The sequence below is a fragment of the Tripterygium wilfordii genome, chromosome 14 (genome assembly GCF_013401445.1).
Source record: "Tripterygium wilfordii isolate XIE 37 chromosome 14, ASM1340144v1, whole genome shotgun sequence".
Lineage (NCBI taxonomy): Eukaryota > Viridiplantae > Streptophyta > Magnoliopsida > Celastrales > Celastraceae > Tripterygium > Tripterygium wilfordii.
In genome coordinates, this window is record NC_052245.1 from 1,596,113 (window position 1) to 1,609,496 (window position 13,384).

The window sequence follows — 13,384 nt, forward strand, 5'->3', positions numbered from 1 at the left end:
TCACTTTATTGGCGCCAAACCCATCTGGTTTTCCCGCTATTTACGAACTCGAAATCATTACCACAATCTCACAGCAAACCCTACAGAGATACTAAGAGAGTAAGAGGCGATCGGCAACAGAGATATACGAATTGAGAGGAAGCGATGGATAATCAGCTGCCAAATGTCGCTGGACGGCGGCGAACCCGTGGTGCGGAGGCTACTGCTCGTGCAAGTGCCTTAGAACGCCTCAAAGCCCTACGTTCCGGTGGCCGCCGCTCCGGTTCGGGGGCTGGATACGATATCAAGATGGAAAATCCTGTATTTGATACAGTCGATGAAGAGGAGTATGACGCCCTGGTGGCTCGCCGTCGCGAGGAGGCTAAAGGATTTATCGTCGATGACGACGGCCTCGGCTACGGGGACTTGGGCGAAGAAGAGGATTGGTCCCTGGCGGGGATGCCTCCATCATCTGATGAATCTGATGGTGAGAGACCGAAAAAGAAGAAAGCGGAGAAGAAAGAAAAAGAGAAACAACCTAAGAAGATTAATTCATCTCTATCAGCTGCTGCCGCAATTATGGGGAAGCAGAGGATATCATCCATGTTTACCACTTCAGTGTTCAAAAAGAGTAGGGAATCTGATAACGTTAAGATTTCGGCTTGTGATAGCATTGTTGATGAGGTTATTGCGGAGTTTGGACCTGATGAGGTCGAAAGAGAGAGGCGGAGGAGACTACAACTAGTAGCAAGGAGTCACAAGCCAGTAAGTTCTCCCACAGTTAATAATGCAAAGAGTGAGAATCTGATTGCTGGTGATTTTAATTTCATGACAACGGTTGAGAAGGGGAGTGTTGTTTCAAATAATGGTGATGGTGGGTTGGGCCCAGGGACAGATTTTCATTTTCTTGAGGAGAAAAATTTAGTTGACTCAGAAGATGTGGATCAGCTGGGAGTTTCCGGTTCCTCTGATTGTAAGTCTGAAAGGTATGTGGATGAAGAGAAATCTGAGAGTCTGGTCGAAGTGAAAATGGAGCCAGTGGTGGTCAAGAAGGAGGAGGAGGTTTATAGTCTGAATGCAAAGATTACAGAAGAGAAGGATCCATCATTGAGTGCTACAGCTGGGTGGAAGGAAGTAAGGAGTGTGAGTAATGGGAAGGATGACAATGATGCAAAGGAAGTAAATAACAGTTCGAATTGTGAGGAAGAAGCAGATTTTGATCTGGATGTGGATGGGTGTTTGCTTTTCTACATTCTTGATGCTTATGAGGAGTTGTATGGTTCTAACGCAGGGAATCTCTATCTCTTTGGGAAGGTACTATTAAGAATTACTAGCACTCTATATATTTTTCTGCTATTCGGTTTTGGAGTATCCACCAATCCACACTATTCACATATTTACTGAAAAAATATACATTCAAAAGGCTCATAGTTGTGCGGCCTGTCTTTCCACCTTCCAATCTGCCATTCAAAGGGTTCATTATCAGTTCCATCTTACTACATGCACCTACTAATTTGTTAACTGTACAAATTATTAGCTATCTGGACTCATGCCTCAAGAGCAATAGCTGTGCTTTAAAATCAAGGCACCTATCCATGTTCGTTACCTATGGCCTTGATGTAATGCAGAACGACTTTATCTTCTGTGTAATGCTTTCTTTCATTCACATATTTAGAATTTTACACCAGCGCCCTTCCAAATTCAAAGCCCCTAGTTTTTTTCCCGGTTTGACTTCCTGGTCTTTGTACAAGTGTCAAGTAGTTTATCCCCTCCACCATTGGCATGTACAATATTCTTATAGGCAAGTGCCAAATGATGTCTCTCGTTGTTTCTAGTTTAAATACTCTTTCCAGTTTTCACATACGAAAAGGTTGTCCATACTTTTCTACTCCATTCAAGAATGTGCAAAGGCATGGTATAACCAGTAGCTTGTCATGGTACTCTGTTGCTGTAATTTAGGTCAAAGCTAGAAACACATATGGAAGCTGCTGCGTGGTTGTAAAGAACATGCAGAGATGTGTCTATGCAATTCCCAGTGGTTCTCTGTTCCATGCTGATGAGATGATGAAGTTGGAGAAAGACGTCCAAGAGTCTCATATTTCTACTACTGCTTTCCGTACACAGCTGCAAGTATGATTTCACTTATTTACCGTCCAAGGATTCTTCTCCTGCTTCATTATTCATTTGCTTCGTTGATTCTTTCTGGAATTTTTTTTATTTCTTAGGACATGGCATCGGGATTGAAGAATGAAATAGCAACTCAGTTGTTAAATCTGAATGTTTCCAGTTTTAGTATGTCACCTGTTAAGGTATGCCTACTCTATCATTTTCACATAACAATAAGTGCTTTGTCTAACTAATGTACTACTGAGTCTTATTTTATAATTGAAAGTTCTTGCCAGAGTTCTTTTCTTCTTTTTTTTGCTTACTCCTTGCATTATGTGAACACCTAACAGAGAAGATATGCGTTTGAGCGTGCTGATGTACCTGTGGGGGAGAATTACATACTTAAGATCAATTATCCCTTCAAGGTATGTCATTAACCCGCAAAATGAATTAATTTAAACTATGGAGTTATGGCAGCCAGTTTTTCCTGATGTCAACTATGGGTATGCGTATTTCATGACTATGGAGTTGAATAACTGTTCCTAACGTCCATTATGAACCCATGCTTCACATAACATACCATTACTTCGGCTGGTGTAAAAATATTTTTTACTATGCTAGTAATGAATATTATAATGAATTCTGTTATTGCAGGACCCGCCACTTCCAGTGAATTTGAGGGGAGAAACTTTTTGTGCTCTGCTTGGAACTCATAGCAGGTATACACCATAAACGTTGCTTTTCTAATGAACTGTCTTTATTGCTTTTTATATATAGTTTTTCCCACCTTTAACATGTTCTTCCACTCATAGTAGAAATTATCTAGATGCATAGCCTTAAAGGTTGAATATTATTTCATAACAACAGATGGATATTGATCTGTCTAGGATAAGATGACAATTTAATAGTTACATTTTTTTTTTGGGTTGAAGGAGAGAGCTGCACTAAAATGCAGGCACAAAGCTAATAATCCTGAGTTAGAAAACCAGAGCCTTTTTCTTCATTCTTCAAATATCAATTTGATTCTTTAAAATATTAAGTGCAGGGTCTAGGAAAAATAAAGTTCCCCAGCAGGTGTGACCCTCATTGGGTATCTTTCAAAATATTTCTTGTGTAATCTTCAAATCTTGCATTTTATCACATGCTGAAATGGATTTTGAAATAGCGTGTATAGTTTTCTACTTCTTGGTCAGTCTTGCCAAGAAATCTTTGCTACTTGAAGAGGGAATAAACACCTAAATTACTTGGATATGAATTGAATAGATGGAACTTGCAAGTCCCAATACTGTTGCATGTGACTTGTTAAATACACGGCTTTGACCCAGCATTACCCATGAAGTTGGAACATTAAACTGAGGCAAAGGAACTTATATTCCCTTTATTACAGCATAATTCTTACTAAGTTTCTGTTTCAAATAATCTGGCACTCATTGCTGCTCCCATTCTGAAAGAAATAATGGGATATTGACAAAGGTGACAATGCAGTGCTTTGGAGCTTTTTCTTGTGAAAAGGAAGGTAAAAGGACCTTCTTGGCTATCAGTTTCAAAATTTTCTAGCTGTTCGTCTTCTCAACGGGTGAGATTTTTTTGTTTAGGCATTTTGTAGTTTGCTCGTGTATTATCTTTTTTTAGTATGTTTAAAACTTTTACTTTTAAAAACTTGTGCAGGTTAGCTGGTGCAAGTTTGAGTTTACTGTTGACTCCCCAAAAGACATATGGACTGGATCTTCCTCAAAGAACAGCATAGAGATTCCTCCAGTGGTTGTTACAGCAATAAATTTGAAAACTATCATCAATGAGAAACATAATGTTAATGAAGTTGTTTCTGCATCTGTCATATGTTGTCACAAGGCTAAGGTTTGTTCAAAAGCCTTTGTTAGTATTGCTGTTTCAGCTTGATTTTGGGCATGTAGGTCATAATTTTCATATGGTTTTCTATCCAGTCATTATCCCGTGGAGCATATGTTCTCTTTTTTAATTTAATATTTGACTAACAAATCAGTTATGCCTTGACCAAAGGTTCTGCATGAGGATTTGAAATCCATTTGATGTTTTCTAAGCTTTGTACGAGTCTCTCTCTGTTTCTGCGTGTGCGTGTGTGTACAAGCATCTCATACAGTGCAGTAATGTTCGACTTTATGTGCAGAATATCTAACTTAACAATGTGCTAGATCCAATTCTTTTTCTTTCTTTTTTTCCTTTGCCTGGTAGTCAACACTTATGCTGTTTAACCCTTCAGATTGACACTCCGATGTTGGCATCAGAATGGAGGAAATCTGGAATATTGAGCCATTTTACTGTTGTTCGCAAGCTTGATGGAGGAATATTTCCAATGGGGTTCACCAAAGAGACCACAGAGAGGAATTCAAAAGCAGGATCGAATGTGTTGGGCTTTGAAAGCAGGTTATTTTCATTTCTAGACTATATCAATCCTATCGATTTGCCCTTACAGATTGCTTACTGACATATTTATATTGACATTGGAGTACTTCTTTCCATCATGTTGCAGTGAAAGAGCTTTGTTAAATCGTCTGATGATTGAATTGCACAAGTTAGATAGTGATGTTCTTGTGGGCCATAACATATCTGGTTTCGACCTGGAGGTCCTCCTCCACAGGGCTCAGGTGGGACATGCTTTCCACTTTTCAGAAAATTAACTTATGATTTGTATCCTCAATTCCTCATATAGTGGTGATAAATTTTTTGAAATATTGCAGAAAATTCGTGATTTTAGAGTTTTGGATGACAAATATTGTACTCTGCTACCTTGTGTGCATTTTTTTTTAATATGGAAGTGCCTTATTTACATTTAAAAGCAAGGTCCATGGTGTTGAAACGTTGAGTGGGTTCCCTGTCTGGTATTGCGATGTTTCTGGACCATGTTGCTAAAAAAGGAAGATTCTGAGTTCTAACATATACTAGTATAGTTCTGTACAGATCTCTCTCTGTGGAATATTGGTTTTAGGATTTGTTCGTATTGTGGACTATGAGATAAGCATGTTTGTTAATTGTTTAGTTTGACGTTCTCCTGTCTACATTTATCTAAAATTCTAAAGTGTGAGCTTTGACTCTTTCCCCATCAACCACGTTTATATGCGCATCATCCTTAAAATGCATGTGTAAAAATACTATGCAGGCTTGCAGAGTGCCAAGCAGCATGTGGTCCAAAATAGGCCGTCTTAAGCGTTCCATAATGCCTAAGCTTACAAAAGGAAGTACTATTTTTGGATCTGGAGCAAGCCCAGGAATCATGTCTTGCATTGCTGGTCGGCTCTTATGTGATACATTTTTGTCTTCTCGTGATCTGTTGAAAGAGGTATGCTACATTTGTTTTAATGTTGGTTTGAAGGAGGCATATCGCTTCTCCAACTTTGTTGCACCATGAAGGCACAAGTTAAGTGAATCCTAGTTGCTTAGTTCTTTTTTTAATCATCTTTGTTTTTCCAGGTTAGTTATTCCTTGACACAGCTTGCTAAGACTCAGCTGAACAAAGATCGCAGGGAGATCGGTCCACATGATATTCCTCGCATGTTTCAAACATCAGACTCCCTTTTGGAACTGGTAGGTAGTGATGCTTATCCAGTAACAAATCACTCTGTTTTTCTACTGATTTTGAACCTTTGGTTTTAGAGACAAGCATAGAAATCGATGTGTAGTCACCATTACTTTTTGTAACCTACAAGTTAGAACATTAGGTTGGGTTATATATTTAGCTCGAAATTTGGTTTTAGGCCAGGATGGCAGTTGAAATCGCTGTGAAAATGCATGAGAAAGTTGCAAAAATCCATGATCTGTGTTTTTCAACTTTAACTTTTCACCTTTTATTTTGATAACCTACCGTTTCCCCGCTCCACTCTTACCTGGTTGATTAGGTTAACAGTCTAGTTTAATTGATAATACGATACTCTCTTAGCACTTTGTATCACAAAATCACTCAATCAGATACATTTTTCATTTTCCCGTCTCCATTTCTCACTCTCCAAACACCAGCAAAGATCAAGTCAATGTGTATAGACACCCATCCCGTAATTTTGAACCAACAAAACCTCCATTGCAGTGGTCTATTTTTCCCCCCTTGAGTCCTATTTCATATGGAATCAACGTGGATTTCTTTTGCTTGGGAAGCGACTTGGAGAAATGTTTCAACCGAATAGGTGTTATCTACTCATCTAATACATCTGAAATAGTGGAGCACTGCTCTGGACCAGGCCACTGAGGGAGTTGGACTGCACTATTGTAGAAGTGACCTTGGTAATGGCAGCATCAGTTGATGCCAAAATATGGATTAGTAGGGGTGCATGTACTTGTAAAGAAAAGAGGAGTTGTTTGCTTTGATGCTCTGGTCATTCTTTGAATCATGTGCAGAGAATATCAGAGATTTTGATGATGACAAGTCACCTCATCTTATTTATAAAGAAAAGTTGCCTCGTATGCTAACTTTTGGTCCAATGGGCAGCAACTAGTATATACACAGGCTGCTCACTGTTTCTTGATTCTTTGTCTTGTAAATGACTCATTGTACCCCTTTGTGCTCTTATTTGATTTTGTTTAATCTTTTGCCTGTCACTGCTGTCAGACACTTTGCTTATGTAATTGGAAATTTATCCCTGCTCCATATTGTGCTGACATATGATAATTCTCACACGCTTATAATGCATACAGATTGAATATGCTGAGACAGATGCATGGTTATCTATGGAACTCATGTTTCATTTGAGTATTCTTCCTCTTACTAGACAGCTGACCAATATCAGCGGCAATCTCTGGGGGAAAACTCTTCAAGTAAGTCTGCGTTCTTTTCTTCCTTTATACATTATCTTCTGTTGGATGTATTACCTAGGTTGATACGTGTTTTCCCCAGGGTGCTAGGGCACAGAGAGTAGAGTATCTTCTGTTGCATGCATTCCATGGAAAGAAGTACATTGTTCCAGACAAGATTTCATCTCATACAAAAGAAATGAAAACAGCAAAGCGAAGGATAAACAATAATGCCGATGACAGAAATGTTGGTGCTTTGGATGTGGATGATGCAATTTTAGATCACGATACTTCACAGAATGATCATGCAAAAAGCAAAAAGGGCCCTGCCTATGCAGGAGGGTTGGTTTTGGAGCCAAAAAAGGGATTATATGATAAATATATTTTACTTTTGGACTTTAACAGCCTATACCCTTCTATCATCCAGGTTAATCACATATCCTCGTCCCTTCTCTCTTCTTACAAGACATGCGTACTTATACACGAGCACATGTATTCTCCCTTCTTCCTAAAATTGTATCTGTGTTTTTGCCCTCACCATGAAACTTCATCATTTACTTATCACTTTTTTTTCCTAATGTTGTAAAGGAAGAGCCAAACCTTGTCCAGAATTAAGTGAAAAATAATTTTCATTTTTTCTCCTCATATCGAAAAGATGTTGGTGGATTAACTCCTAATTTTTTCTTTTCAAGATGGACCACAGTTTTAGTAGGAAGGTCAAATCGTATGTAGAATTCTACTGCTTCTCAAAAGGAAATATGTACAATGACATTCTTTTTTGTTTCTTTTCTTTTTCATCATAGTGCAAAGTACATGGAATTGAGGCTGATTTTAGATTTTATTGTGAGCATTGCAACTTAAATTGATTTTGCAGGAGTACAATATCTGCTTTACTACTGTTGAAAGATCTCCAGATGGATTAATCCCCAGTTTACCATCCAGCAAAACTACCGGACTTCTACCAGAGGTATGATCTCTTCCTTTATAATGAATCCTTGTCGCTGATCATTATTTAAGGTTTTTTCTTTTCTTTTTCCAGTACATAAAATGAGTGTAATTGGCAGTCACTTTTTATGTTCACCCGTAGATTTATTGCAAAACAAACTATGAGACCAAGAGTCATGAGAAATTAAATTTAGCTGTCGTTTTTTTGCTCGGTGTTCAGGGTGGTATTTCCTCTATGTGCTCCTTGAAAAAAAACCATTATTCTTACAGTTAGGGATTTGTATGCCCTTTATTTTTTTTTCTCCTTTTTCCTTAGCATAAGTAGGTGCTGATACATGCTTTCACTTGCTGTCTGAACAGTTGCTGAGAAATTTGGTTGAGAGGAGGAGAATGGTCAAGTCATGGATGAAGACTGCATCTGGTCTAAAGGTCCAGCAGCTCGACATTCAGCAGCAGGCTCTAAAGCTTACTGCAAACAGGTTCTTAGTTTTTTGTTATGGCTTCAGTGTTTGGTTCATGGGTTTGCAAAAGTAACACTTCTTTGCTGTAATGGTTTTTCGATTTATACATTCTGACTTGGATGGTGCAGTATGTATGGATGCCTTGGGTTTTCCAATTCAAGATTTTATGCAAAGCCTCTTGCAGAGCTTATAACACTGCAAGTAAGAATAATTTGTTGCCTATGCTGAAGTTAGAAAGCATCAAATTTCTGGTTTAAACATTGTTCAACTCATGTGGTTTTCATTCAGGGAAGAGAGATTCTACAGAGTACCGTTGACCTTGTTCAGAACAATTTGAACTTAGAGGTCATTCCTTGGCATTGAAAGAATATAATTACACTGCCTTCATCAATATGTCATATCAGTAAAAATAACACAATTCTTGAAGGATGCAGGTGATATATGGAGATACGGATTCAATTATGATTTACAGTGGACTAGATGATATTGCAAAAGCAAAAGTGATTGCTGGGAAGGTCATCCAAGAGGTGAGGCCATAATCGTGTACTCTGTACATATTGAACATCACTAATTTGTCTTCTTCACTGCAAATACACTGGAAGTGTGTCCTGCATAATGAGATTGAACTTATGCTGATTCTCCTTTGAAACAACACTGGTAAATTTAGTAGAGTTACAGTAAGAGATCTGCATTTTTATTCCAGTCATGAAATCCCTTGGTCTTATCTTTAAGATGATTTAAGGTTACAGAACATTCATACTTCTTAAAGGTGGTGAAAGACACGAGATGTTGCCATGCTAAAAGGTTTGAACTTGAGTACACAGTTTTGTAACTATAAAACTTTAATGGATGAATGGCTCAAGAAGATTGGTGTTTTATATGTATTGCAGCTTTGACCAGAATTTTAGGTTACACCAACATGGGTTTCATGGGCATCACTTAACCTCAATATATATCATCCTTTTCATTTCTATTACCCTCGTGTGATGCTCTGCATTAGGTGTCACCTCCATATTGTCTTTGTGTCTAGGTTAACAAGAAGTACAAGTGTCTTGAAATTGATCTTGATGGCGTGTACAAGAGAATGCTGCTTCTCAAGAAGAAAAAATATGCAGCTGTGAAGGTGCAGTTCAAGGATGGCATGCCGTATGAGGTATTTCTTTGTACTCAATGTTCATTATCCTGCTTGTGAAAACAATCAAGGTCTAAACCTCTGGTGCAGGTAATTGAACGGAAAGGTCTTGACATGGTCCGGCGAGACTGGAGCTTAATATCCAAGGAATTGGGAGACTTTTGCCTCAGTCAAATTTTGTCAGGAGGGTATGATGTATATGCCATTTCAGTTGCGGAAATTGTCTGGATGTGTAATTTTTCATCATATCTGTTACTCTTATTCTTGCAGGTCATGTGAGGATGTTGTTGAATCAATACATAACTCTCTCATAAAGGTACGTTATGGTGTTGCATATACTCCTATATTGTAGCTTATCGTGAAAATCTTGGGGTGGATGGGGGGGCAGGGGCAGTGAACTTGGAGCTTTTATAGGCTTGATCTTCACTCACCAATATGAAGGTTTGTGGTTTTCTAGTTGATGGTAGAGTAAATTTTAATAAAATCTGGATCTCGGGGATCTACACTGTATTAACAAATAAACTATGATTATAATTTCCAAGAGGAAAAGTTCAGCTTTAGGTCACCTTTTTGGGATGTAAAAAGATACGAATTTGGCTGTCGTCAGTTAAAAGGTTGCTATATTTTGAGTCAAAGAATGCAAGACAAGATAGTGAAGTAAGCTTATGCAATCACATTTAAAGCGTCCCCTCAATCTCACAGACGACAAAAGCGATCACATCTTCACAAGCTTAAGGCTGTAAATTATGTGTTGTCACAATTTCAGAAACTAAAGTACACAATAGAGACGATATTTAACCACAGGAGCTCTTGAATTTTTGGAATTTCATTGAATATGTGGCATGGAGGAACCATAAAGTGAAATCTCTGTTAGTTTACTTCTACAAGTTTAGTGTTTGCAGTACAAGGGTCACAAGGAAGTTGCATGATTGATAAAAAATGTATACAAACTTGAACACACTCTTGGCTTTCCTTGACTCTGCGTGCAGCAGTCTTGTGTGCTTGGTGAATTTTTCATAAAGTTAAGAGACCCTTGATTAAAGTTGAGCAATGAGGCGAACAAAGCATCAATAATTTATTAATTCTACTCGGCTGTTGAAAGTTCTTTGTACATCCGTTTACTGAATTACTGATATAATTCCTCAAGAAGAGTAATTGATGTTATGCTCACATAACAGGTGCAGGAGGATATGAGGAATGGGCAAGTAGCGCTGGAGAAATATATTATCACAAAGTCACTAACTAAACCTCCTGAAGCCTACCCAGATGCGAAAAACCAGCCGCATGTTATGGTGTGTTGAGAGAAATCATTTGATTCCTGTCGATAGATATTGTCTTTAATCTTTTCTCATATTCTTTGTTCTAATGTTTCCGTGATTCATTGCTATAGATTTAACTTCTCCTAGCTATTGTTTAGGTTGCTCTGCGATTGAAGCAAAGTGGTTATTCTTCTGGTTGCTCTGTTGGTGATACAGTGCCTTACATAATATGCTTTGAGCAGGTATGAGAGCTAGTGTCTGTCTCCAATATAATCAGCAACACTGATGTTGTATTTCTGACGCTATGTGTTTTTCTTGACAGGAGTCTGGTTCAGGTGGTTCAACTGGGATTGCACAGCGTGCTAGACATCCTGATGAATTGAAAAGAGACGATGGGAAATGGATCATAGACATTGATTACTACTTGTCACAGCAAATTCATCCTGTTGTATCACGTCTATGTGCTTCAATTCAGGGAACAAGCCCTGAGCGATTGGCTGATTGTCTAGGGCTTGACTCATCAAAGGCAAGCACATAATTTTACGCATCTAATATTTATTAGTGGTGATTTTTTCCTTTCCTACTGATCACTTACAGAAAATGATCTTATAGTTCCAAAGTAAGTCAAGTGAAGCGGTCCGCAATGATCCTTCTCAGTCACTGTTACTTGCTGCCAATGATGAGGAGAGGTAATTATCTCTCATTCCCAGGGGTGTTTTGATTGCAAAAAATTTTATATGAAGGTTATTTTTCATGATGAATTTTTGTTGTTCTATCAAACTGAATACTATGCGAATATGCGATGAACAAATATGTCAATAAAGGCTACAGATGATTTCTAAGGGAATGCCTTTTTCTTACCAGTCTCTTTAAACTTGAAGTTCTGAGGTCCTAATTATTGTCTGTTTCCTGTATAACTTTCATGATCAATGTGTAACTTTCAGGAGATCATTATACCAATAGCTGAACTATATTCACGGCAAAGCTGTGGAATTCAATGAATAGGTTTCTTTGAGAATTGAAAATAGCAAATATTGACGTATGTCACATTTTGTTTGCAGATACCAGGACTGTGAACCATTGATCTTGTCGTGTCCCAGCTGCTTTGTTACTTTCAACTGCCCTGCTGTTTTCACTTACCTTTGTATGTCAATCTCTGAGAAGCCAACGAAGCCGCAAATAGATGAATCTACATACAATTTCTGGCGTGTGTTACGTTGCCCAAAATGCCCAGAGGAAGGTGATATGGGTAGAATGTCTCCAGCAATGATAGCTAACCAGGTATCTATCAAATTGTTGACGTAAGTTTAGGCATAGATGCTCTAGTTGGCGAATGTGGTTTCATTAATAAGGAATACGAGTGAAAACGGCCAAAAGCAACAAAATTGAATGGAGAAAAAGATACAATGAGCCCAACAAGTTTGGATTGGGGCTTGTTGAGCACGGGCCTTTGGTGAGCCTTATGTTTTCTGCGCTGGCCGTGCATCTCAACAAAGGCTTCCATATAACCTGATGCCTTGTGATCACTAGTTTGAAAATGATCAAACTTGAGGTTCTGGAATCATATTAAATTATTTTATGACGCTATAATCTCCTAACTTGGGACATTTGATCATAATGATGTGCACCCATCAGTATGCTGCACGCTACTATTTCAGATTTCAAGACTCATCTATACATGTAACCTTGTCTTTGTCAGGTTAAAAGCCAAGCAGAGAGGTTTGTGTCAAGATACTACAAGGGCCTAATGACGGTAAGTTACTGTGCAAAACAATGAAATGCTGATCTAATCGTTGGTCATAATTTATTCTTATTCACTTTCAGTGTGATGATGAAACCTGTAATTGCACCACCCGTGTTCCCAACCTTCGGGTGATTGGTGATTCTGAGAAAGGAACAGTTTGTCCAAACTACCCTCACTGCAATGGCCGTCTTGTAAGAAAGGTTTTCATCACAAACTTTGAACTCCAAACAATATATTTTTAATTATGAAAGCATCCTGATTTAAGTTACTGAGATTTGAATTGAATTTTTCTTATACTAGTACGCAGAAGCAGATCTCTACAAGCAACTGACGTATTTCTGCTATTTGTTGGATACTGTACGTTGTATAGAGAAGGTTGATCATCTTGGTCACTGTATATTTATTATTTCTTTTCTAACTCACTGATTTGTCATTTCAACAATGTTGAATCCATTTTTAATTTATGATTGTTGGGATCTGCAGATGGAGAGCAGCTCTAGAATGTCACTGGATACAGAGCTGACCAGAATTCGGCCAATGGTTGATTTGGCAGCAGCAGCGATTCAAAGGATTCGGGACCGATGTGCATATGGTTGGGTACAGTTGAAGGATCTCATTGTAACAGTTTGAAATGATAAATTATGCATTTTTTTGTAGCATATATTATTGTTAGGTGAAAACCAAAGTTGCAAATCGGCTAAACATGGGAAAGATGATAGGTTTATAAGTGTGGACAATATCTTCATTGACACAAGTTCTTTTTGGGTATCCGTGTGTACTTAGGCCTGAAGTAGATAATATCATACTAATGTAGAGAGATGTGAAGTTCATAGTCCCGACAACAATTATAAATAGAGTATGAGAAATCAATATACGATTGTTCTCTATGTATGAATTTGTAAAATCGGATACCCAAAATTGCCCCCCTCAATAAAGTGAGAAACTCTTGGGTCTGCCCCTGGTTCCATGCAGGTTAGCTCACCATTGGACTAACCCTTGA

The 13,384-nt window shown here is 38.2% G+C and overlaps 1 protein-coding gene across 1 annotated transcript; it reads left to right on the top strand.

Annotated features, from left to right (window-relative positions):
* Nucleotides 1-144: 144 nt before the first annotated feature.
* Nucleotides 145-13,152, top strand: LOC120015048 (DNA polymerase alpha catalytic subunit). The gene is made up of 30 exons (XM_038867243.1): nt 145-1,293; nt 1,939-2,109; nt 2,205-2,288; nt 2,436-2,510; nt 2,740-2,804; nt 3,571-3,661; nt 3,754-3,942; nt 4,325-4,488; nt 4,595-4,709; nt 5,222-5,401; nt 5,533-5,646; nt 6,748-6,867; nt 6,947-7,270; nt 7,718-7,810; nt 8,149-8,267; nt 8,378-8,450; nt 8,538-8,594; nt 8,684-8,776; nt 9,280-9,402; nt 9,472-9,569; nt 9,652-9,697; nt 10,560-10,673; nt 10,799-10,882; nt 10,963-11,166; nt 11,253-11,329; nt 11,702-11,921; nt 12,340-12,393; nt 12,465-12,584; nt 12,685-12,759; nt 12,868-13,152. The coding sequence occupies exons 1-30, from the start codon at nt 145-147 to the stop codon at nt 13,012-13,014; spliced, it is 4,638 nt and encodes a 1,545-aa protein (XP_038723171.1). The 3' UTR covers nt 13,015-13,152.
* Nucleotides 13,153-13,384: the final 232 nt, after the last annotated feature.

Coding starts and splice junctions, on each gene's coding strand:
- LOC120015048 (XM_038867243.1), top strand. CDS start 145: ATGGATAATCAGCTGCCAAATGTCGCTGGACGGCGGCGAACCCGTGGT. Junction 2,110..2,204: donor CTTTCCGTACACAGCTGCAA/GTATGATTTCAC, acceptor TTTATTTCTTAG/GACATGGCATCGGGATTGAA. Junction 3,943..4,324: donor TATGTTGTCACAAGGCTAAG/GTTTGTTCAAAA, acceptor TTAACCCTTCAG/ATTGACACTCCGATGTTGGC.